At 38.5% G+C, this 25,386-nt stretch overlaps 1 protein-coding gene across 3 annotated transcripts in view; it reads right to left on the minus strand.

Annotated features, from left to right (window-relative positions):
- gulp1a (GULP PTB domain containing engulfment adaptor 1a) overlaps positions 1–25,386 on the minus strand; it is a 46,939-nt gene that overhangs the window by 2,091 nt on the left and 19,462 nt on the right. Inside the window, exons 2-11 of one of the 3 annotated variants that reach the window (XM_058082044.1) lie at positions 14,574–14,651; positions 4,447–4,508; positions 3,550–3,621; positions 2,244–2,342; positions 1,956–2,093; positions 1,722–1,838; positions 1,001–1,087; positions 678–902; positions 393–531; positions 223–317 (exon numbers count right to left, since the gene is read on the minus strand). In XM_058082044.1, coding sequence (XP_057938027.1) covers positions 223–317; positions 393–531; positions 678–902; positions 1,001–1,087; positions 1,722–1,838; positions 1,956–2,093; positions 2,244–2,342; positions 3,550–3,621; positions 4,447–4,508; positions 14,574–14,601 — 1,062 coding nt within the window. In that variant the 5' untranslated portion in view covers positions 14,602–14,651. The remainder of the gene's footprint in view (positions 1–222; positions 318–392; positions 532–677; positions 903–1,000; positions 1,088–1,721; positions 1,839–1,955; positions 2,094–2,243; positions 2,343–3,549; positions 3,622–4,446; positions 4,509–14,573; positions 14,652–25,386) is intronic. The other 2 variants (XM_058082045.1, XM_058082046.1) reach the window with 2 other exon arrangements.

The raw sequence follows: 25,386 nt of genomic DNA on the forward strand, positions 1-25,386 counted from the left end.
TGAAACTTCCCGAGTTGCAGCCTCAAACTGTTTCTTGATTTGGAGAGTATCTGTAAACAGCAGTGGACCAAAATCCCTCCTGAGATGTGTGCAACCCTGGTGACCAACTCCAAGAAACGACCTCTGTGCTTTTTCCACCAAGTACTAAGCCATGCTTTTCTCTGAGATCAAATACTTCTATGGCTAAATCAAAAAAAAGAAAATGTAAACATAGATGCTCACCTGCATTTCATCCAACTTGGATTGAATATCTGGTGGGAAGTCAGCTGCACCGCAGGTGAAGGGATCAAATGGCTCTGCACCAAATAGGTCTTTCCCTGCAGTCAGCACATTAACATTACAAAAACTGTTGACTTATTTTGTTATAAATGGACCATAAAGCGGGCACACACCTATATTTGATGGCAGTGTGGTTGGTCGTGGTGGAGGGCAGCCATTGCTGACCTGTGTTGGCACCAGCGGGGTCGCAGGGGAGAAGGGAACCATGTCAAACATGTCTGTAGACTGCGGTTTCACCGAGATGCTCCCTGCCTGTGAAAAGTGTCAGATATGGTTACGGTCGACAGGGCTGAAAGTTTGTAAATAAACAATAGAAGCATAACAGACAAAGGGCTGATAATAACAAGACTTGCAGGACAGCCACAGAAGCAAAATAACAAGAAGCATCAGGGGTTTACACGGGGTCGCGGGATGCTGCATCCCTCAGGAGGTTTAGGTGGAAGGAAAGTGGGTTTGGCAGGCGGAGGAGTTAATAGTCCAGTAGACAGGTTGGACTCTGGCGAGCTCATAGGAGTGAGCGTGACAGAAGAGATTTCCAGACAGGAGTTGATGTTGTGACACCAGAAGAGAGAAGAGGGTCTCTGCAGCATGTATGCTTCATTAGCTTCATTTACATATAATGGCTGAGAAAAGATGGCAGAGGAGCATTATTAGCCAAAAGCTTTGCACAAAAGCATTAAAATCTGTTATGTTAGCAACCGTCTGTGCACATTGCCCTTACTGGTGGCACGTGTGCTATCATCAGCTGTTCTTCCAGATCTTGAAGCTGCTTCTTCAGGTCTGAGTTTTCAGTTTCCAGTTCTTTAATCTGCATGCAAAACAATGCAGGTGAGCAAATAGTTACCAAAATTTACATGACTGTACAGTCAGTTTCGACTTACATTAGAACTCAACTTACATCACAGTTTAGGAAGGGAACTAATTTGTAAGCCAAGAACTGGGAAACTCCAAATGCACTGTAAACGTGCCAAGTATGATGCAGATGTGATAACTTTATTGCCAAATACACTTGACTTCAACTTGATGTAAAAACTAAGTTACACTGTAGACTCAAAATGACATGTTTGTTTCTCCGTTAATTAAGTTCCTATACCCATTCCTCAGAAATCGCATTTTGGATGTAATTATTCAGTCCCCATCAACAAACAACACCCAAGTACCCACACTGGATGATTTTCAATTATCCTTTAATAAGAACAGGCACATGAGATGAAGTTGAGTGTGGCGTCTTTCATACAAAACGGTACTTGAGGCACTTTACTTCATCATCATTCACCCACTTCTGATGGCTGAGCCAAACAAGGTAACGAAAGAGCTCAGTCACACTCACCCGTACCCAAATGACACATCATTAAAGGGCAATTAGTGGTTGGTGCATGTCAAAGTCAGTTACACTCATTAATAACACCAAACAAGCTGAAAGAACCACATATGAGTCATACCCTTTTCTGTAGACTTCCAATCTGCTTTCTGGTTTCGACATCTTTACCCCCTGACTCCAGGAACTTCTTGTAGGCTAAGTCAAAAGCCTGGCCAATAGTTAGCGTGATCTCTTCAGCCTGTAAAATAACAGAAAGGCACGACGTTGCATTTAACAAAATGGCATAATTGATTGAAGACTGATAATTGGGTGGATGAACTTGAGACATCCACCTATCAAAACCTGGAGCACTTACACACTTTTCACTGTCAAACACATAGCAGAGGTGTTTGTTTGACTCAGAGTCCTTGCAGATAAATGTGAATATCCTTTTATCGGTTTTGTCATCTGCACAGAAGGATATTCTGTGTAACTGACAGTTATGCTGCACATCCTGAAAACCAAAGCCACAATATTATGAATTGACTTCAAAAAAGTGTTGCATGACTATTTGTACAGTAGATTACTTTTTTTAAACGCAAAGGGAAACATAATAATAGATTTAACTGAAAAGCAGTGCAGTCAAAGTTGACATAGGAGTTACCTTTGTCTTGGGATCTAGTATCTTCACACCATATATGGAAATCTGCAGTTCAATTTTGGGGATTTTCTGTCCCTCGGACTTCTTGATATGCCTCTGAAACTGCAAACAGATCAGATAATTATTACTCTCAAATAGAGTAATGTTGACTATAAGTCACAGAGGCTATAAGCAAGCTGCACAGGTCAGTTGGTTCAAGAAATACTATTATCCTTATGACTACAGCAAAAATCCATAATACAGTGGACAAACTTTCCACATCAAACACATCTCATTCACCATAAGTTGGTAACTATTTATACATACATGATAGTACAGGTAGAATGTACAGCATACATGTATCACTGTTAAAAGTTCACAATTTTTGCATGTTTGTCTTTGTTCCACTGATCATATTTTTTCGTCAGACATTAAGATTTCGAACTTTACTCTGCAGTTGTTGAATGCACCAATGTTGTGCGCTTTATTGTTTGGAAGGGCTAGCTTTGCCCAATCCGGCCACAAAACCTGCAGTGAGGTTAATATATCACTCTAAGTTACAGTGTGGAGATGCAGCTGTGAAAAACGACTTCTCTAGCCTGCTAGCCTCTAGCGCTAGCCAGGGGGGGTGCTTAAAGTGGACCTATTACACTTTTTACACTTTTTTGTCCTGTAAATGCTGTCAGAATGTTGTATTAACAATGCCAAACAATGCCAAAGTTTCAGATTATAAGGTTTGCGTGTTTGGGATGGCTCTGAACGCTAGGTTTCAGAGAGTTTTTTCTAACACAGACTCACTGTGATGTCACAGTGAGCGGGACTTCATTATATGGACATTCCCCGGTACAAGCTAAGTAGGACTAATCACAGCGTCGTGGGCATGCCCGGAGGAGGCGGCCCGTGGGTGGCTTTTTGGAAATCCAAGGAAATGCAGCTGGAATAGGTGCAGATTCTGAAAGATCTAGAAAGCTTTCTGTGCGGGTTATCATGTGCTATCAGCAGGATAGGTTGCCTTTAAGGCCATTCTGAACAGTAACATTAGGACTGTTGCTGATAATGAAGCACCATGAGTGGTCCCCAGAAATGTAATCAACTAGGTACTGTACACAGCGTTTAATATGGTCATTTATTTGGTCAACTATGTACACTATACTTTCAAAAACATTCAGGGTTGACTCAGCTGAACAACCTATATGACAAAACTCCAAAGGCACCTTGCCAGTAGCTGAAGAGCTGGTATTTATCACCGCTATCATCTGCTCTGAGGTTTTTATCTAATTTGTCGCAAGTGACAGGCTCCTCCAGGCAAAAGTCTGCAGTCAACCTTTACCTTTAGCTTTCTCACTGCATCCTTTACAACCTCTGTTCCCTTTGGGGCTTCCACTTCTGTGTTACCAAGTAGCTGGAAGAGAACAACAGTCACATGAATTATCATAAAACAATACTATACGTAATTTTTTATTTGTATTGTATGTGATGAGAATGGAAAAAATGAACATACGCTTTTCAAGAATAGAATAAATTCTAAATGATCATCAAATTCAGTCACACAGATGGCTTCTCAATGCTTTAAAGCAAAAAACAAGTACAAAAACAGCGGCAATACTGCCATTTCCCAACAGATGGAACCATTAACCTTTGTGCGTGTGTACTGTAATTTGCAGAACATTTGCAGAGTTTTGTCATATAGGTTGTGCACATCAGTGAGCTAAATAAGCAGTCTTCCAATATCAGATGTCATAAACACCGATGTTGGCCCCTTTAAGGCCAGCAAAACCAACATTTATCCCGCTATATTTCATGGTAGCTCAAACAGGCATTGATCTTTCTGGTCTCTGGTACAAATCTGTGTGAATCCATCCATGGTTTGCCGCTTGGCTTGCAAACTAATGATCCTGCATTCATGCGGCATGAAGCAGTCTTCCGTACATGGAATCCTCTCTTGCACGCCTTATTTAATCAAACACGCTACCTTTTATCTTCAGTGAACCACTTACTTAATTTTTATTCCGACTGTTTGTCACCCTGCCTGTGTATTCTAGGCCACAGTATAAAGATAATCACTTTTCTGAAGTCTAGCTGCAATAAAACAAGTACTCAGACAGTCACCTAATTAAATAAGGCAGTGTAGTCTCCACTTTCCTCTGTGGACAGGAGAACATGACTGTATGTACAAGTAAACAAGTAAGTAAGCAATTCTATTCCACACCAATTTGTTGCGACGTACCTTGGCATTGTAGGCTATGTAATGCTTGGCCAGGGCCTCGGGGGTGTGCATCCATGATTTATCTGATGACACACACACAAAAGAAATAATAAATAAACAGACACATCAAAACATTAGGGTCTCATTGGCCAGGGTCTTATTCAACAATATACATATAACAGCTGTATGTGTACACCAGGGGTGCTCACACTTTTTCAGCATGCGAGCTACTTTTAAAATGACCGAGTCAAAATGATCTACCCACTACAAAAATGCAAAACATCTATTTATTTTCAAATGTATTGAGGATTATTTGTACGTACAATGTATGTTGATGTACCTTACATAACCAAATGAGCCAATATTGCAAAACACACATAATTAACTATGAACATTTTTTGTAATTACCTGAGTTTACTTTGATGACTTGCACTGAATTGAACCAGCCAGGGATGCATAGTCCGGACAGTAGCTGCTGATAGCCAGCCTCAAGCACACTTCCAAATGTTTATCAGTCATGGATAATATCCGTATCATAATATCCGTATAATATTCCATATCCGTATGGAAGTGATATGTTTTTGCCTTTTTACTTGGTCCAGCTCCTTCACTCATTTTAGTGACCATAAACTTTAGCGAGGGCTTAAAATCTGACGCAATTCGGCGACTAGCTTAGCACTTTGCATCGTTGTTTACGCATGAGCGGTGACCTAAAGGTCAAAATTCTGTTGTCATCTGACTGGTTGTCCTGTATGTCAATCAAGTAACGGGGATGGATGATAAGCTGACATCGTAAGTTCTGCTGCACTTAGAGACGTTGTTTGATTTGATTGGTCGCCCGAAGGGCAACATTCAGTTGTCATCTGAATGGCTGCCCTGTATATCAATCAAGTGACGGCATTGATGCTGGGATGATATTTTTTTAATGTCACGCCGCGATCGACCAGCGATCGACCAGTACCACCTCCGCGATCGACCGGTAGATCGCGATCGACTTAATGAGCACCCCTGGTGTACACAATCAAGAATCAAAGAGAAAAAATTTCAATACTCCACCGTGGTACTCATGTGCAGTCAACCTTTTACAGTCAGTCTTACGTTACAGAGTAACACTTTAGAACTGTAACTTTAGAAAGTAAAGAAATTAAATGATCCATAAGCAAAACGCGACTTAAACGTTACCAGAGCCCTCTAGACATTTTGACACTCGTATTATCCAACATAGTACATGTAATAACAATAAATAAGCAATTAAAGACATAAATAAGACTAATGCTTGAGTGTTTCTATAAATGCATTCCCTAGGGGAGTTGAGTCAGGGCGGGACAGGAAGTGATATCAGGGGTTCAGAATTGAGTTTTAACTTGCTGTGGATTACGGCTGCAACAGTTGCCTGTGTTATTACTACTGTGCCTGTTGTGAGATAATTCACAGGCAATAAAAGCCTGTTGTTCATGCAATCAAGTCTAGTGCTTGTGTGTCTCATCGAACATAACAGTAACACTGACACTGAATATTACATATCATTGGAATGCCTTATATTTGTATTTTAGTTCATTTAGCCATTGTAATGCTTGGAATCAGGGGTGGGCAAACCTTTTGAATCGTGGGCTGCGTTGAGTTCACAAAAAGTCCACCTGAAATAATTCATCTTAATTTATCTGTAAAACTGTCATACAATCTGCTATATTTTTGAAAAAACTTAATGGAGTGAAGCAATAAAATTTTAAGCATGAAGAGGCGATGATGGTGTAACCCATGTCATGACGCGACACTACCGAGGAGCGGTCATATGACTTAGTCAGCTGACGTGAAGTCCCCTCCTGATTTGCTGTCGTTGCTGAAAGGAAACACTGAAGTGCCAGCAGGTGCAGGCAATCAGCGGCTCCTGCTGTGGCTGGTCACAACAAGCGGCACGCTCACAACCATTTTGGAAAATGACCTAAAGAAAACAACTTTGTGGTAAGCCTTTCCCTCTCACCGGCTATGTCTGCGGCCGCTACATAGGTATGTTGGACGAAAATTGTTGCTAGCGTCGATCGCGCTGTTAACTCTGCACTCCATTAGGGAAATGCATGTTTTTTGGGTTGCTAGGTTACAGCTGAGTGGCTGATTGAAAAGCCCTTCCATAAACGTCCCTGTTGATTATGTGTATGTATACGTATATGTCTCAAAACTGCTAAACGTATTGCTATCCAGTAAAGTGTGATGATGATTTGAACTGTTACTGAAACTGTGAAGTGTAAATTAATTGTATGGCCATCTTGAACTGAACATGTAATAGTAAATTTTGACTGACATGATGATGTTTCTGGCCTGTACAGTTCAGGCTCTGCACCAAGCAAGGAAGCCCTTCAGAAGCGGCAGCGAACTGGTAGGTCTGTCTTTCCTTTTGGCTCTGTGGATAGTGGACTAAAGGATCGAGGACCATTCCTCAAGAGTGGAGTTCCTCAATCCACCGTTACCCCAGAGACTCCACAAACTGTTATACCCAGCTACTTGACAAAGATTTGTTTTGTTTGTCATTTTGTTTAACCCCCCTCCCCCATTTACAATATATAATCTCACTGAAAAGCACCTGTGGGTCATTGTTTCATTCACCCCAGTTCATACTCTCAAGAACTGTTTTTCTGCATTTAGTCACATAGCCCTAAAATAACTCCGCACTACAATGGCACAGTGGTAAAACGGTTCTTGTAGTTGGTTACCAGATGTGTGCACAGATAAGGAGGTACTTTGTTTTGCTCTTCTTTACAAAAACTCTCCAAGGCCTGAAGGCTTTGAGACTGTCACTTGGAAACTCAAGGTTCCAGGTCTTTCAACAGATTTTTTTTTTCGAATTAAGGTTCAGAGATTAGTGAGGTCATGCCAGCATCTCAATGTGCTTTTTCTTCAGCCACTCCTTTTGTTGTTTGACCTGACCCTACTCACTCCATTGCAATACTGTATATATTACTGTTATTATATATTGTCACATCCATACGGTTTATAATCTGTATAATCTACAATAGCCATATTATAGTCATTTATATCCCTGTACATATCCTCACTGTATTATAGTCATAGCCTGTCATAGTTTTTTTTTACATAGATCTGTCCATATCTTTTTTTCTACATTTACTTAATACCAAGGTACTTATATAATTGCACTTCTGGTTGGATGCTAACTGCATTTTGTTGCCCTGTACCAGTGACATGAGCAATAACAATAAAGTTGAATCTAATCTAATAGCTTGGGTCATTGTCATTCTGAAAGATCCACCCTCAACCACATAATATATGCTAACAGTGTGTGAATAGTGACAGCAACACCCATTTAGTGTGTATATATGCATATTGTATGTAAATAACTTTACAAAGGTAGCAAGTAAAGACATCCTCTCCAGTACTGTACCATTTTAGAGGATTTTGACTAATCTTTCAAAGCACATAGAGTATTATGTTCTTGGGCTATTATAAACAAAAAGATTAGACTGCCATCAGAAAAAAAGTTTTTTTTCTACCTTTTTCCATTCCTTTTGAAATCAGCAGTAGAATGTAGGTGACTTTCACCAAAATATCAGTTGTCAACAAAAAAGGGGAAAAAATGCGTTGCAAGCACTTTTCGACACAAATTTAGCCATGTACTGGGTATTTCGCCAAAATATCTAAACAACTATGCCACAACATAAATGGCACAAAATGGTTGTTTTAAGTGAAAATAATTTATTTACAAATATAACACCATTAACTAATTACAATTTTCATATTTGGTTAAAGTTTCCCGTCACCTTCTGCACACTACACTCCATGCTTTTCCACTTCCTCCTTCCTGTGGAGTGTTTTAATACATGGGAAAAATGCATGGCAAGTTCTTATCAAATACACTTCTGCCACACTAAAGATGATCTCTTCTCCTGTGCAGTTGCATCATCGCCTCTTTTGCCTATTACGCAAAAAATATAAAAGATGTATAAACATGTCTTTGGGATTAGGCTATTGGTTTGAAAAAAAATGGATAAATACATCTTTGGTAGCAAATTAGTTAATTAATCCTCTTTTTTTATTGCCAGTACATAAAGTTTTTTATGATGCAATTAAAATATGATCACTTCTTGCATTTTAGGCATCCTGTTAAGTGAAATTAATTTCCTAATTTGCCTCATGAATGGACTTTGATAGAGGGATGACTAATGCTGAGCAAGGGGGCACAATAACAATAAATCCAAGGGCGTGGTCAAGGATGTTACTTGACAAGACAAGGAGGCTTGTTTCAAGGCTTCAGTACACATTTGGACATACACATTTGTTTGAACTAGATGAAAAAGTACTGAATCTAAGACAGGATTATTTGTATCATTTTGTAGTATCAAATCCTTATGGGGTCAGGAAATGTGGCAAAAGCTGTTGTCCAAGTGAAGGTTGCTCAGTTTGGTTTTGTCATCTGTTGTATGACAGCAGGCCACACGGTATAAGAGTGGTTAGCCCGCAGGCTACATAGCTAGGAGACCCGGGTTCGAGCTATGAGAAAACTCACATCAAGCTTATCAACCCATCATAAACCGTGTGAGGTCATTAGTCAATATAACAGTGTGACTCACAGTGCCATCTTATAAGGAACGCTAAAATCATCATGCAGCAACTTAACTCAAAAGGTAGGTGAAAAATATATGCGTACCAATAAGAGTTTAGAATAAAAAAACAACTCTTCAAAAGGATTCCCGCCATGCCTTTCTTCCAAAACAAACATTTTATTCGGCCATGGCTGCCGAGCTGCAATGATTCTTTCAGTTGCCTCTTTGATACATCTCAGGCTGTTATTGAGTAAGGACCTCCTGAAATTTCAGATGGGTTGACAAACTTGTTGTGAGTTCCCTTCGATCTTGTGATTGGTTCCTACCAAAGAAAGAGGTGCTGTTTCTTCACTAACACGCGTTCTTCCTTTGGAATTGTTATGGATAGTACTAAATAATACAACAATTTTCTATCCATACAGAGGAGGCATACTTTAAGTTTATTGAATTTTTTGGGCATCTTTGCGGAAACTGTATCATTTTTCCATGCCTAATGTCCTAGTTTTATGTAATCAATACACATTATGTTCACCCGATGGTTGAGATGGTTGTCGTTTGCATTGTAAATGAAGAGTCTTTTGTAAGCCTTCAAGAAGTGAGGATACAATGACTTTATTCAATGGGGTACTCAATCAATGACACAAGAAGGGTGCAGTGTTCTCTATCATGCGGGAAGAAACAAATCAGATGAGCACCAAGGACAACCTTTATCACACGTCTACTGATACACAATTGCGCCGCTTTGAGATACACAATCTCTACTTACAGCACTTTTTTTCAAATATAGTCACATGGAACTGCAGTAGAAGATGACACGTTCCCCGAAGATGCAGAGATCTGTACAAGGATATTATAGTATATGTATATTTTGAAATTGTTCCTCATAGGTGAAATAGAAATTGCATGATTAGAATTGTTACAATATTGAAGTGTAGTGATGATAAAATTATTCTTGAATAACGTAGAGAAAAATAGTTGTATCAGAACTTTATTGAGAGACTCTGATATTGACTATAATTGCATCCTATAAAATGATTTGCATTGTCACACTCGTTAATTAATGTAAGAACCGTTAATGTAAGCAAGAAGCTGGGCTATATTTTTGGGGCCAGATTAATCTTAAGTTAGTTATTTACTGATATCATGTGGCGTCCAAATCATTACAATTATCATGGACATGCAGGCTTTTTGTCGCTATTGGTCATTAATATTGTACAGTTATTCTTTTAAACTTATATTTTATGATGTGGTGGTGATTGAACCCTTGAGTGCACCGCAAATTTACATTTCTACTCCTTTCCTATTCCTTTGTGAGGTTTTTAGTCAGCAGGTCAACAGCTTTATCTTGATTCAGCTCACAACAGGCACAATGCTAATAATAATAATAATAATAATAATAATAATAATAATAATAATAATAATGGGCTGCAGCTAAAACAAAATCCATGATGTCACTTCCTCAAACACATATGAGCACGAATGTTATTTACTGTATGTCTTGAATGGCTTATTTCTTTGATTATATCTACTAAATTGAGTAATGAGTGTAAAAGTGACTATAGGGGAATTATTTTTTTGTCTAGAGGGCTCCAATAGTGAAATCAGGTTTTCTCTGCTACCAAAATATTCCCATTTATAAATATGGAAACCTACTTGGTGGAAATCCACTTGTTGCAGTCGGGTCTGGAACCAACTAACCGCAATAAAAGGATTACTTTACTGCTTTTGGTCATTATGGAGGTGGATTAACCAGTGTTTTTTTTTTTAGTGTCAGGTAATTAACCTTGTCAGCAGTTTAGCAAAAGGATCTCAACAGTCACATATTTCACATACAATGTCTGATTTAACGTAACCATTATTAAATTTCATCTTCTGGAAAACACACACTGTATGTATATTTCATAGATAATTGTGTCATTTCAACAATTTTCTGATTAAGTCTTGTTAAATAAATTAATGCAAGTTTGTCAGTCTGGAACCTTTTTAACATTCTATACCTTCTAGAACACATGAATGTGAGTAATGTCTCACAGTCCATGTGTTGTTTCCTGTTCACCTTGTAGAAATCCTGTTCTAGTAGTCTTTTCATTGATTACATGTCAATTGTTGTACATTTGGCATCTCACTTCTTTTTACTGAAAATTACCTTAAAACATTTAACCACTCTTCTTGTCTGAGTTAGTTCCTGGCAGAGATCCAGCTTTGAAGCATATAGTCCGCAAATGAGGGCTTGGGTATTCCAGAAGGTTAATAGTAGCCTGCTTTATCCTTTTCAAAACTGGTTATATGTGCTTGGGATCATTGTCTTGTTGGAATACCCAACTGTGTCAAGTTTGATCCATGTAGCTGCACTTTGTACAAGAGTACCAGCGCCTGTGGCAGAATCCCAGCCCCACAGCTTGATACTACCACCCATTCTTGACAACTGCCACAATGCTCTTAGAGTTGAAAGCCTCACCTTGACTGTTCCAAAGATATTTCTTGACATTATGGCCAAATAGCTCGCGTACCTTTTGTCTTGTCTGGAAATAAACCTTTTACCCAGGAGGGATGTGTCTTGTACACGAATGCAGCTGTAAATTTCAGTCAAGTTTTTCTTGGTGGGCTCATTTCACGGGGGTTAATGCTGCCATCGAGACACTCTCACCTTCATGATTATTACTAATGAAATGTTAATAGGCAATGGCCAGGTTAAGTTAAAATGCATTCTGGACCACTTATAAGGTTTAGTACGGTATCTCAAAAAAGTGATGACAGCCCTCACATTTTTTTAAAGTATTTTATTGATATATTTTCCTGGTAAAACACTAAAGAAACGACAATGTATGTAAAGTAGATCTTGCACAACCATATGCTTACGCATGTTTGGTCAGCCTATCAACTTAGCTTCTTTATTCGAAGCGTGTTACAGCTGCATCATGGTTCACTCCCTCACTTTGTAGTGTTTGTCAAAAAGTAATTACGTGATCATCGTTTTGTGGTTGAATATGGCCTATAATTAATTTAAAAATAGGCATAAGTAAATTGTTCTTATTCTTGGGTTAAAATAAGCACTTTCAAGCAAACATTTCTAAATCAACTAAAATACAAATATAAGACACAAGAAATCTAATTCTAAGAATTTGAATTTAGTACTCTACCGTACATTGGCCACTAGGTGTCAGTAATTGTTTGGTGAGACAGGCACTAGAATGGTCACTGAGGTTCACTAGGGAACACATTTACTGTGAAACGAGAAGTTTTATTTACGTCTTAAATTGCATATTTGCTCTTAATTTGTCGACTAAAGTCATGGAAAAAATATTAGACCAGCCTTGTTTCTTTACTTTAATTAATTAATTCTACCTGATGAAAGCATTCTTTTACCAATTTGAGTTCATGTTGAACAAGAAAATAAAGTTTTCTCCTGCATTTGACACACAGTGCAGAAATGAGACTACGCCGGAAAATATGGTACAGTGAACACGACAGCATGGAATGCCTAAAAGCACTGTTTTTGCAGTACCACGGCAGAGCTACTGATGGAATTGGATGGATTCAATGTCTTAGGGCGCTAATAATGTTTAAAAAAAAACATATTTAAAAACATGTTTTTTATACTACAACTACAGAAATATTACATATCGCAGTTGGGTCCGGAACAAATTAACGGCAATAAACAAAGGATGACTGTATTCATATTTATATATTATTGCACAGGGTAAACATAACATAAGAGTGTACTCAAGGTTGTTGTTATACATGCTGTACACTGACTAATTTACATTGTATCCTAGTGGTTTCATTATGCAAAGTAAAGTACAAGCAAAATTAATTTTGAGAAACTTTTCGCACGATGCTGGAGTGAGAAGTGTTTGACCTTCTTGATTTTCATCTTTAGCTGGTAAAATAGAATAGTAAAGAGTAAAAGTGAATTGTGACATCAAATCGTAAATGTAGCCTAGTGGGCCACATGGGCCCTGATCACTTTACCATACACCCTTCAAAAATCCTCCTGTCCTGTTGATTTAAAGCGGAGGAGCACAGCAGATGGCGGTAAACAGATCAAGCTGTTTTTCTGTAGCACAGCCCCAAATCTTCCCTTTTTTTCCTTTGGGTAGGGTCACCTCAACTGGTGTGCTGCATATTTCTCCTAAGTTACCAAAACACATGACCAGTTGTTTTTGTCTTCAGTGCCTGTTTTGTTTCCATAAGCTGCAGTCTGCTTGTATGAATTGTTTTATTGTGCTTCGTGTGTTCATTAATAATGTTTTTGTTTAGACTCAAGGAGTCAAGTCTTGATCATGTCTTAAAGTCAGGAGGCAAAACACCACTTTAGTGCATTAGATGCATTACTTAAGTTAACGGTGATTAACAATGTCAGCTACGATTCATTACCCAATCCACACATTTTACTTCAGTCTATCACACGCAGCACCAGAGAGCAAAACATCAGAAACTTAAAGCAAAAAAGTGTTTTCAAAAATAAATATTGTTAGTAAGGTTGGGCCATAATTTTTATATACCAGTATACAGTCTTGACATACAATAACAACAAAATGGCTTATACTGGTAAAAATTATAATTTAAAATGGGGAAAAAAGCAGAGTTGATTACCTCGAGATGATAAACAAAATATGTTGAAATAGTTGACGGAACCTTGTCTTACGGAGCATGAATAGAAGCTAGCTTAGTTTAGCATGCTTGTGCAGTTTATTGTACAATGCCCGATGACGACGTGCAGGTTCTAAGTGAAAAAACGAGAAGCATGTTTATTCTTCCACCAAGTTCAGGTTCTCTTACGTCATTATGAACACACAGAAAACACTACAGGCCTACAAAATAAGAGTGCCATTTGCTGACTAGCCGTGTAAAATATAAATAAATAAAAATATCTTACATATGCAGTTGGAATTGCACCAGCAACTACATCTTCCTTATAGCAGAGGCTGACATCCCATTAGCAAAGTTAGCCAGTTTTTGCTCGGGATTCACCACTACCTGTATCTGTCCTTGGAGTGGGCGGGGCATAAATCAGAAATGGGCGTGGTTTGACTGGAAATGTGTGGGGTTTACCATTGCCAAAAGGGTCTGTTTTAATTTATTCCATCCATGGCCCGCCTCTGGGCATGCCCACTCCGTTGTGATTGGTCACACTCCCAAAGTGCTTCCTAACTATGAACCATACAAAGTCCGACATCAAAGAGGCAGTTTTACCACACCTTTTGAAACGGAGCGTTTTGAGCCATCCCAAACCTCTTTCAGGGCTCCCTTCCAAATGCGCAAAAACTAATTATCTGAAACCTTGGCATCGTTTAACATGAAATGTATCTGTTTCGCAAAAATGAATATTCGTAACAGATACTGCTTTATAACAAGTATCCGGCTCATCCCTAGTTTTTACCAATAAATAAATGTGCTTTACGATTTAAGACAAGTGTATTTAATTATATGGGCTAAGGTTTGTACCTTCTTATACAAGCTTCAATGATTTCATTAGATCATCATATCGTGATACATCCCAAAAATATCATTATACAGTTCATGCTTAAGATCCATATTGCCCAACCCTAACTATGAGAATCATTCCAGTTTCAATATCGTTTCTCTACTCACCTTTTTTCCTGTTGAAGGCACGGTTCATTGCGGAAAATGTCAGCTGCTGTGGCTCCTGAATATAGTCCAATATTCCACCTGGACGAGCAGTGAGAGAAGAAGATAACAGGTTAGACTAAAGAAGTTTAAGCAAATCACCACAACAACGGCTGTCGGGTTTAAAATAAATAATATATTCCTCTGAAGGGCTTGGTCCCTAACATTTATCATCACCATGTGCTATTAAGTACTTTTGTGTCATGCAATGATGGAGAGTTGAATGACTCTTGCTGCATCAATGCATTGCTTTTTTGAGCCATGGCCAATATTCTTCATCTAGACCAGGGGTGGGCAAACTACGGCCCGGGGGCCACATCCGGCCCGCCAAGTGTTTGAATACGGCCCGCCCAATCTTTTAAAATTATTTAATTTAAACTCAACATACAACCTGGCATCATGGCCTGAGCCAACCTTTTGATGGTTGTATCAATTTCGTTGTTTGACATGGTCTGTTGTTTACAAAGTGCTCCTGAAAAAAGAGACACAAGCACATAATAATAATAAAAATTAAAATAATAATTATTATATTATTATAACTATTATGATTATTATATTTATTATATTAATGCTAATTATTATATTAATTATATATAATAATATTGTTATATTTGCATATTTTACATAATAATAATATAATAATTATTATTTTAATTTTATTTTAATTATTATAATATTTTATTATTTTTAAAATATTTAAATATAAATATAAAATAATAATAGCAGATTGCATGACAATTTTACAGATACAATAATACCAGGTGGACTGTTACGTGTAAAATATATAGTCTGCCCCCCCCCCCCCCCGGAAATTTTGTTATATCAATGCGGCCCGCGAGTCAAAAAGTTTGCCCACCCCTGATCTAGACCCAGAACATGCTGCGGCAACTGGAGCAATTAGCTATCGATCGAACGTCTGCACGATAAGAATTTGGTTTCCAATCACATTCTGCTTGTGTTACTCCAACTTCAAAGAGTCGCAGACGGGTCAAGGTGTTTACATGCATTTTAAGTCTGGTTTCAATAGATTATATGCACTACAGAAAACTGCACGACTGCATCAGAATATAAGGATTGACACAGGTTTTCCAGTAATGACACATTTCCATCTTAATGTCTTTGCCTCCACTGCTTTGGGTCTTTCAAAATCGAGTATCCTGGATAAGATAGCAGTGTCAGAGTGTCCCACAATCAATACCCTTCATCCTTTTATTACAACAACTACTAATAGTAATAATAAATATTGATTAAAAGCATAAAACATACGTAAATATAAAGTTTCAGCCCTGTTAGCACACTTTCATGAACAGAAATGTTTTTGTTTTTTTTTTAATTTGGTCCACAGTCGGGCTGCACGGTGAGGAGGTGGTTAGCGGGCAGGCCTCACAGCTCGGAGTTTCAATTCCACCCTCGGCCATCTCTGTGTGGAGTTTGCATGTTCTCCTGCATGCATGGGTTTTCTCTGGGTACTCTGGTTTCCTCCCCCATTCCAAAAACATGTTGGCAACTCCAAATTGTCCATAGGTATGAATGTGGGTGGGAATGGTTTTGTCTATATGTGCCCTGTGATTGGCTGGCGACCAGTCCAGGGTGTACGCCGCTTCTCGCCCGAAAACAGCTGGGATACGCTCCAGCACCCCCTTGTGAGGCTAAGCGGCAGAAAATGAATGAATGGTCCACAGTCTGACAACTGTGGATGCAATAAAATGTACACTCTGCCAGAGCATGAGCTGCAACCTTCAAAATGTGAATAATATATTAACAGTATATGGAAATATTTTACATTTTAATGCAGACCCGCTGTCTCTGGCCCCCATCAATGATCAGATCCATTCCCTGTCCTGTCACTCATTAGTAATTAAACTCACTACCCCCTGACCTCGGCAATATTGACTCTTTAACCCTCTTGAGCTCAAGACTGAAAACACACTTATTCTGCTATGTTAAAATCTATTTTCATACTGCTTTTATTGGTCCTCATGGCTTGTTTATATGATGTCCTTGAGTGCCAAGAGAGGCGCCTATATAATAAATGAATGAGTAATATTATAAAAATGGCATAATAATTGTATGTTCACAATAAAATGTGCATTCATTTTTTTAGCCATTTATAACCCTTGTTAAGTATCCAAGGGTATCCAAACCATTGCACGACTCTTAATTTGACCATGTTGTACTGTAGAATTATAGTCAGCATTAACGGTGCAATTAACAATTTTTGCAACAATTAATCTGAAGCTGTCTGTTTCCATTAATTGAGTAATGGGTTATGCCCCAAGACCAGGGGTCACATTGAGATTTTCTGAAATAATGCATGTATGCTAAGAAGTATTTGTTTGTTTGTTCTTTTGACTCTTATATTTCAAGCAAAAACTGCTTCTCAGCTATGTTATATAGGTGTATAAAGTGTATAAAATATAAGTGTATAAAAATTGCATACCTTCACTGTAATTTTTCAACTCTATTCTGCTAAATTGACATTTTGTTTATTCTCGTGAAAAACTGCTTTTTTCTCTCTCAAAAAGAAAGTTTTCTCTTAATATGACTCTTAATAATATACTTCATCATTACATCATTTGTTTTTTTTAAATTCCAACTTTAACTGTCTTGTATTTTAATTTTCTTCTTGTAATTGACATTGTTCCCATATTTGACTTTATTCTCATAACCTTAATTTTCCCCAAAATAGTGATTTCTGTTTTCCATATTACAACTAAAATACTTTTTTCTTTAATAAAGCAAAATTATGTTACCGAAATTGTTACTTTCCCTCCTAGTATGACGATACTTAAATTACGACTTTTTCTTGTTAGATTACAAATATTGTCTATTAATACTTTGACTTTACAGTCGTTTACAGCCTATTTTTCATTCATTCATTTTCTACCGCTTATCCTCACGAGGGTCGCGGGGGTGCTGGAGCCTATCCCAGCTGTCTTTGGGCGAGAGGCGGGTACACTCTGGACTGGTCGCCAGCCAATCACAAGGCACATATAGACAAACGGCCACTCACACTCACATTCATACCTATGGACAATTTGGAGTCGGCAATTAACCTAGCATGTTTTTGGAATGTGGGAGGAAACCGGAGTCCCCGGAGAAAACCCACACATGCACGAGGAGAACATGCAAACTCCACACAGAGATGGCCGAGGATGGAATTGAACTCGGGTCTCCTATGAGGCCTGAGCGCTAACTGCTCGGCGGTTAGCATACTTCATACAACACCCCATAATTCACAATAAAAGATATTTGTGTAAATGTTTGAAGCACAAACTAAAAAAAAAACTGATGGCTGTTAAAGAGCAACAGACATAGTCTGTCTACCTTTTAAGTGAGTTGTAATACCGTACTGATGTAATTTGATGCTTCGACCGACACCAGCACATCATGTCACTCAGTATGATTGGCAGCTGCAGTGTTTGGTCTGTTTTAATAGCATCCTGTCTGGTGACTCAGCAGTACCCTCTCGGGAGACCTGGCAACCCACACAGACATAAGCACACACATCGACTTAACACTTCTGCCAACTTTCTATGTTGTCCCCTTGTGTTTACTAACTGCATCAAGATTTCCAGATATACTCTCCAACATGTCAGTTAATGTGCATAGTTGTATTTGCTACATGAAATAAGCCTTTGGCATGTGAAATACTGGTCAAATGTGATTGGATCCACAACAACTACATTTCCATCCTTGTAACACCAGAAAAATATATTTTGTGCCTAGCAGAGGAACTCCAGTGACTCAAACATTTGGAATTCAGCTTGCAGAGGAATGTTTTTGGAAAAGAGCACCGCCCACTTTGTCAACTGTTCTTTTCTACTAAATGAATTAATAACTAACACATGAAAATGATTTCTTGACTTAAACCAAGAAATCCAAGTCCACCTAAAAAGTGTACATCCAACTCACTGATGGGACTAAATGCACAAAAAAACAACACAGAAACATGCACTTGGGTCGCAACACAATTCAAAGTGAAAGAAAATCAACAATGTTTTATTTCCTCCTCTCACACCGGACGGGGAACCTTACTAGTTAAGTGCAAAATAATTGCTAGAGAAATGTATCTAGTCATGCATCCAATTCTTGAATTCCTTAGTTGATCAAACGAGGTGTCCAAAGCAAATCCTTGCTCTCTTACACAGTCTGACAGCTTTATAATCAAACCCAGCACCTGTTCTATCACCACTTTAGCAAGATAAAGCTGGACTTCAGATAACAATAAAAAATACCTCTACAACAAAATGCAAACAATAACAACAAAGTTAGTATTAAAGCGACTTACGTGCCGTCAAACGATGATGGAAAAGCAGAAGAAGGAACAGATCTTAATAGTTTTCAGCTGCTGGCCAGATGGTGCTACCCTAAAGACTGCAGTATGGCGAAAACAGGGGATTTGAAAACTCAACAAGAAACGTTTGCCCAGACACACGATACTTAACATTCAAAGCCAACTTCCTCCGCCCACAGTTTGTGAAGAATTCTTTTTGAGTTTGACATGATGTGTGAAAAAGGGACCCCTTTTGACAGAAAGCGTTTCACTGAGATGCATTGTGGCATACCAGGCATGACCTATAAACCCCAACATGCCAGAGGTTGCAGCCTGACCTTTTTTACATCTCCTCCAGCTTGACAACAAATTGAGACATTTGCATGTGTGGGAGAAAAAAGAGGTGAAACAAATATTAAACAATGTCTATTCTACAGTGTTTCCTATAGGACTGTACTCTATTTGTGACTCTGTTGTGGAAACGGCTGTCAACATTGGCATTTGAGAGTAAGGGAGGTTTTCCAGAAAATATGGGAAAATAGGAGATGGCGCACACGACCACCCTGCAGTACCACCCATAACACCCTCTCCTAAAGCATAGAAAACCTGTTTATGACCTTCTAAATCCAGTGTTTACCATTATTAGAGTCCTCTAGACGTGAAGTGACACCCCTATATTCACATTTGCACTTGTATTACTCAATATAGTACATAATAACAGAAAATAATGAAATAATAATACATTCTTAGACGCTCCAATACAGTCGATTCCAGACTCTGCCCAAGCATGTCTATCCAGCAACAGCTAGACAGTGCCCATGTGATCACAAAAACAGCGTTTAGTAAAGTTTAATACAACCAACCACATCATGCATTTGAAGCATCATCAAATGCATGATGTATTTGACCTCCCTGTATTATGCCTAGCTGCCATTACATTGTCAATAAAACTATACCGCAGGTGCAGGAAGAAATACGTTTTTTCTTATACCAACTGTTGTTCCCTGTTTTAGTAATATCACTGACTCAAGCCTTTTCAAATATAAGTCTTAAAAGTATGTAAGATTCATGCTGATATCAGTATCGGCCAATATTCAAGGCTGCAATATCAGTATCTTATTGGATGTCAATAACTTGTATTGGTACATCTTGAGAATTAAGGGTCTGCTTTGCATTGAAATGAAGTGCATGTCAGTATCATACTGTAATTGATCAGCTGTGTTCTCTTTCAACTTAAAAGCATGTGTAAAATTGTATTGTCATATAATTAAGGGGAAATGTTACCTTGATAGTCATGGTATGGCATTATAAGGACAAACCACAGTCACGCACATCTGCTTTAGAAGTCCTTGACAAAGGTCACACAATGCAGTAAAACACATTCCTTGTGTTTTCAGAGGCTCTGGTTAGGGATCCAGCTTGGTCAGGGCTTTGGGTGTGGGTGTGTTTTTGTTGGCGAGGTAGCCATGGACTTCTGCATGAGAGAGCATTTAAAATCTGGGAAGTCTGCGGATGTGGGCTTGTCTGTTCACACTTTATTTTGCTTGGGATTTTTTTTGCTGTGCTCTGTACTATTGCATGGATATTTGCATCCTGTATGCACAGGTGTGGTCAAAGGCAAGGGAACGTGCACGCCCCATCCCACACATTTACCAGCTCGACAAATGCGAAAGTGGAAAAACACTTAAAGGGGACCTATTATGCTTTTCCCACTTTCTGAGCTATAAATGATGTTAGAATGTTGTATTATCATGAATAATGATGCCAAAGTTTCAGATAATGAGGTCTGCGCATTGGAAGTGAGCCCTGAATGAAGTTTGGGGTGGCTCTGAACACCTGTGCCCGGGTACAAGCTGTTAGCTGTACACACTGAGTGGGAGCAATCACAGTGGAGTTCCCAATATGCGTGACGTCTTTGTTCTGACATCAGGACAATTGATACAAAAATGCACAGTACATGCTGGTTCAGATGGTTACATTAAATAGTCATTGCTGTGATTGTTTAGTGCATTGAAATGTGCCTGATACTCTGGAGAAAACCTGCCTGTGAGGTTTTGGTGATGTGTGTGCACTGTGTGCCTGCGCCAAGAATAGACCTGGCGGAGCTGGCAATCTTTCAGTGCACCTTTGCCGTCAACCAAAATTCAACCAAATTGGCTGCACACAGTGGTGCATTGGACAAAATTACCACTGCATGGGGGGCACCACGCTCTGCCACCCTGCACTGCCCCACAAAATTAGAGCCCACAGTGTGAATGTGCCTGCCCCACTCACAACAACAGACATTAGGCTGAATATGGCAGATGGGCAGTCATTCCATCTTCCACATGAAAAATAACAAAAAATAAAATGACAAAAAACAAGTTAAAGCATGCTCTCAGCTGGGTGTATATTGTAATTTTGTAGTAGTGTCAAGATCAATACATATTTTCATTCATTCATTCATTTTCTACCGCTTATCCTCACGTAGAAAAAGAGCCAATTTGCACTTCTCTCTGAAGGGTGTAGTTAACATCATGGTAAACAATTTAAAATTTCCTCGCAATTTCTGGCAATAAATAGCTTTTCTTCCTGAGCACAATACATAGATGGGTGTCTTTTTTTATGTTATTTCGAGCCTGTCAACAAACAAATCATGATTCAGACAAAGCTTGGGAGAATGTGATGTGATGAGGCCAAAATTTAGCAAATTAGCATCAACTTGACTTGACGAGCTTGGGGCAAGGCTCCAGTGTAACTTTGTTTTACTAGGAGCACAGTGACCATTAATGTAATATTTTTGGACTGCAAGCAGAAATTTCAGGGGCGCACACCAAAATCGACTTGCAAAGTAAATATTCAAATTTCCTCTAATTTTCACTGTATTAATACTCCAAGAATAAATGAACTGTCTTCTCTATCCACCCTGTTTCTGTCCCTAGCTGTCCCTTCTGTCACTAGCCCAAGTCTGAATTAAATTAATTTAAACAATTAAAATAAAAAAATACGAACAATTAAGGAAATATTATTTTGCGAGCTACTCAAATGATCAGACGGCAAGCTACTAGCAGTTCACAAGCTACCTGTTATGATACTGTGATAGCGCTGCTTTGTTAAAGCTGGACACAAAACTAGTGTTTTGAAGACAAGACATAATTGTTATAATGGTGACGAGAACAAGGTTTTTTAAAAGAACGTTGTTTAAAAAACAAGTCAGCACGTACCCCATGAATGTGACAGCCATCGTGGCTCCCCTGTGGGACAAAAACGAGCTCAAAAAGACAAAATGTGGTTGGGAAAAAAAAGGAGTAATTTTTTTAGTCCATGGACCAAAGACTAGGTGGGTAACTATAGCTACCCTGGGTGATTGTGGAGCCAGCCAAAATGTGTAAACAAAGATGGTACGAGAATAGTTAAACTTCAAACGTAATTTGACAGACTATTTGTCATTCTCACGGTATTAAGGGACAGCCCTTGTCAACTCAATACGGAACGTGTATTCTGGTGAATGAATCTGGTCGCACATGCGCAAGTAGGTGAAAAATTCACTCGCAATGTCTCATATTTTTGGCGCAAAATGCAACCATTTAGTCGCAGTCTGGAGCCCTGGTATGGAGGCAGATAATATGACCCCATTACACCTTTGGGGCTGTTTCTCTGACCAGACTCCATCCAGAGATGTGTGCAACACTGGTGACTAATTACAAAAAATCTCTGACCTCTGAGCTTCCCAACAAGGATTTCACAGCCAAGTACTAATCCATGTTTTGCATAGGGATTAAATAAGACAACCTAAAACTGAGCTGCAGCACAGTGGCTGAGACCATGCAGTGGTTTTACGGGACAGAACAGGCCTCGTCATGGTGGACTGTAAAAGTTGCATGCACATGCTCAGCGTAATTTTGAAAGGTTGTATTTGGAAAATAGAACCATGAGTGCTGCTGGCATAGCTGCAGAGATTGAGGTTTGGGTGGTCAGCTGGTCAGTGCTCCGACCATCTGCCGCATTCAGCATCAAATTGGTCTATGTGGTCGTCCCAGTAGGAAGCCTCTTAAATAAATGACCAACAGGAAAGCCTGCAAACAGTTTGCTGGAGACAATCAGACTAAGTACATGGATTACTGGAATCATGTCATTCAAGTGTCACTGAATGACGCTGCATGAGTGCTGCCGGCACTGGGGAGCTTCAGTTATTTGAGGTAAAAATGAAAGCCATTATGTACTGTGAAATAGAGAAGCAACAGCCGAACAGTATTCCAACATGATAAGGACCCCAAACACACTGGCAAGAGAACCACTGCATTGCTAAAGAGGCTGAAGGTTAAGCTTATGGACGAGCCAAGCACTTCTCCAGAACTAAACCCTATTTGGCAATGGGTAAAGTGTCATTCATTCGGTCTAGTAAAAAGATTACTAGAATAGTTATACTGTGTGTATATATATATATATATATACAGTATATATATATATATATATATATATATACATATACAGTATATATATATATATACAGTATATATATATATATACAGTATATATATATATATATATATATATATATGTATATATATATATATGTATATATATATACAGTATATACAGTATATATATATATATATATATATATATATATATATATATATATATATATATATATATATATATATATATATATATATATATATATACAGTATATACATATATGTATATATTATTTTTATAGTATTCTATTGCAGTCCCCTAAAAATGCATAATAAAATGGTTGCTGAAATTTCAGCTGTCTAAAAAGCCTTTGCCTCACCCCTTAGAAATGATGAAACAGAAACAGCTTTAACTTTAAAGTTCATTTACTTTGCACACAAATCTTCTGTCAAGTGTTGCTGAGAAACACTCCATTGTGTCTTAAGGCCACTGATGACAGGATCTTTATACCTTCCAGATTCCTGCTACTAAGAGGCTTGAGTTGCAGAACAGTTGAACATAGAGGAGAATCAGTGATAGATCACAACATTAACAAGAGGATGACCAATTGAGTAATTGAGAGCGGAGCAGAAACCCTGTGACAAGTACAACAAAATTCAAACCTTGAACGTCTGGCTATGAGGTAGGTGTGCTGCAATTAAATCAATCATCAATCACTCAATCATCTAATCACCTTATGTTCATTTTTCAGCCCTTTGTATTGAGTTGTGGACTCTTATCAAGCAGCTACACATGGTAACTGGCACAGAAAGATTTCTAGTTTTTCCAGAATCTGCACCTACTCAGCTGTATTTCTTTGGATTCCGTGCTTCCCGCAAAAACGGTCTGTTTTAATGTATTCCACCCACAGCCCGCATGCCGGCATGTCCACTCACCTGTGGTTGGTCAAACTCGTGAGTACTTAGAAGGACTTGTTGTGATGCTAACTGCGAACCCAACTCTATAGGAGTTGATGAACGGTATAGTAGAGTAGAAAATAAATGGCAATTTATCTTTTTAAAATGTCCGCTTTTAAAATACAGCCATGTGTTTCTCAAGAAAAGAGATTACTTCAATACGTCTACCAATGATAAGTAGCTTTAGCATTTTAGTGTTGGGTTTTGTACAGCATCTGTAACATCTAATGTGGTCATGACATGGTTTTTGCAGGACTACCATAGTTTAAAAAAAACTCAAGTAGAGCCACTAATTGTGGTGGGAAATGGAACCCCACTCCGTGTATGCACAATGCTACACAGACAAGCGCTTTTGTTCCATGACTTACACAAAATAAACAGATTGGTTTTAATTATTTAATGCACAAAATGTTCATGCATGAATGCATAAAAATAATTTAACACAGAACCCAAGTAATAGCCAGGAGGCACAAGGTCCAAATCTCACCTTGTTATGTTACACTTGTCACAGCTGGTGCCCTTAATGACAGTAGGTAGTATGGCAGTAGGTCAGTCTTTCATGAATGTAGTGTTCTATTACTGATAAATTCCAACCACTTTTATTCAGCAAGTTATGCAACTCAAGTCTCCTAGCGGACGGAATGTGAAAGGGATATAAAGATCCTCTGATCCCAGATCAGTGGTAACAGACACAATTGCATGGTTCTCAGCAACACTCTCACAGAACATTTGTGTCCAAAATAAAGCTTTACGGCAGCCTTGGAAGGACACTTGGACAACAGCATCTACAGATTTTTATTAAATATATTTTTGGCAAAGTGTTAAAGGAGACATATCATGCAATTCTTTCACAGATTAAAACAGCCCTTAAGGGTCTTAAGGCAATGCCATTTTTCTAAATGAAACCGATCTCCCTTTAAACAAGCAGATTAAGTGCCACAATTTGTCATTAAATTTTGGGAAAAAAATTAGAGCTGCAACAATTAATCAATTACTCAACGATTAATAAATTATCCAATTAATCAATCCCGTTCAGCCTTTGAAATATAAATATTTGAGTGGCGCAGTCCTCCACCTCTCACCACACTTTACGGGTATTTTGACAATTTTAACATAATTGAGAAGCCTCTTTGTGACATCTAGT

Source organism: Doryrhamphus excisus, chromosome 9 (genome assembly GCF_030265055.1).
Source record: "Doryrhamphus excisus isolate RoL2022-K1 chromosome 9, RoL_Dexc_1.0, whole genome shotgun sequence".
Lineage (NCBI taxonomy): Eukaryota > Metazoa > Chordata > Actinopteri > Syngnathiformes > Syngnathidae > Doryrhamphus > Doryrhamphus excisus.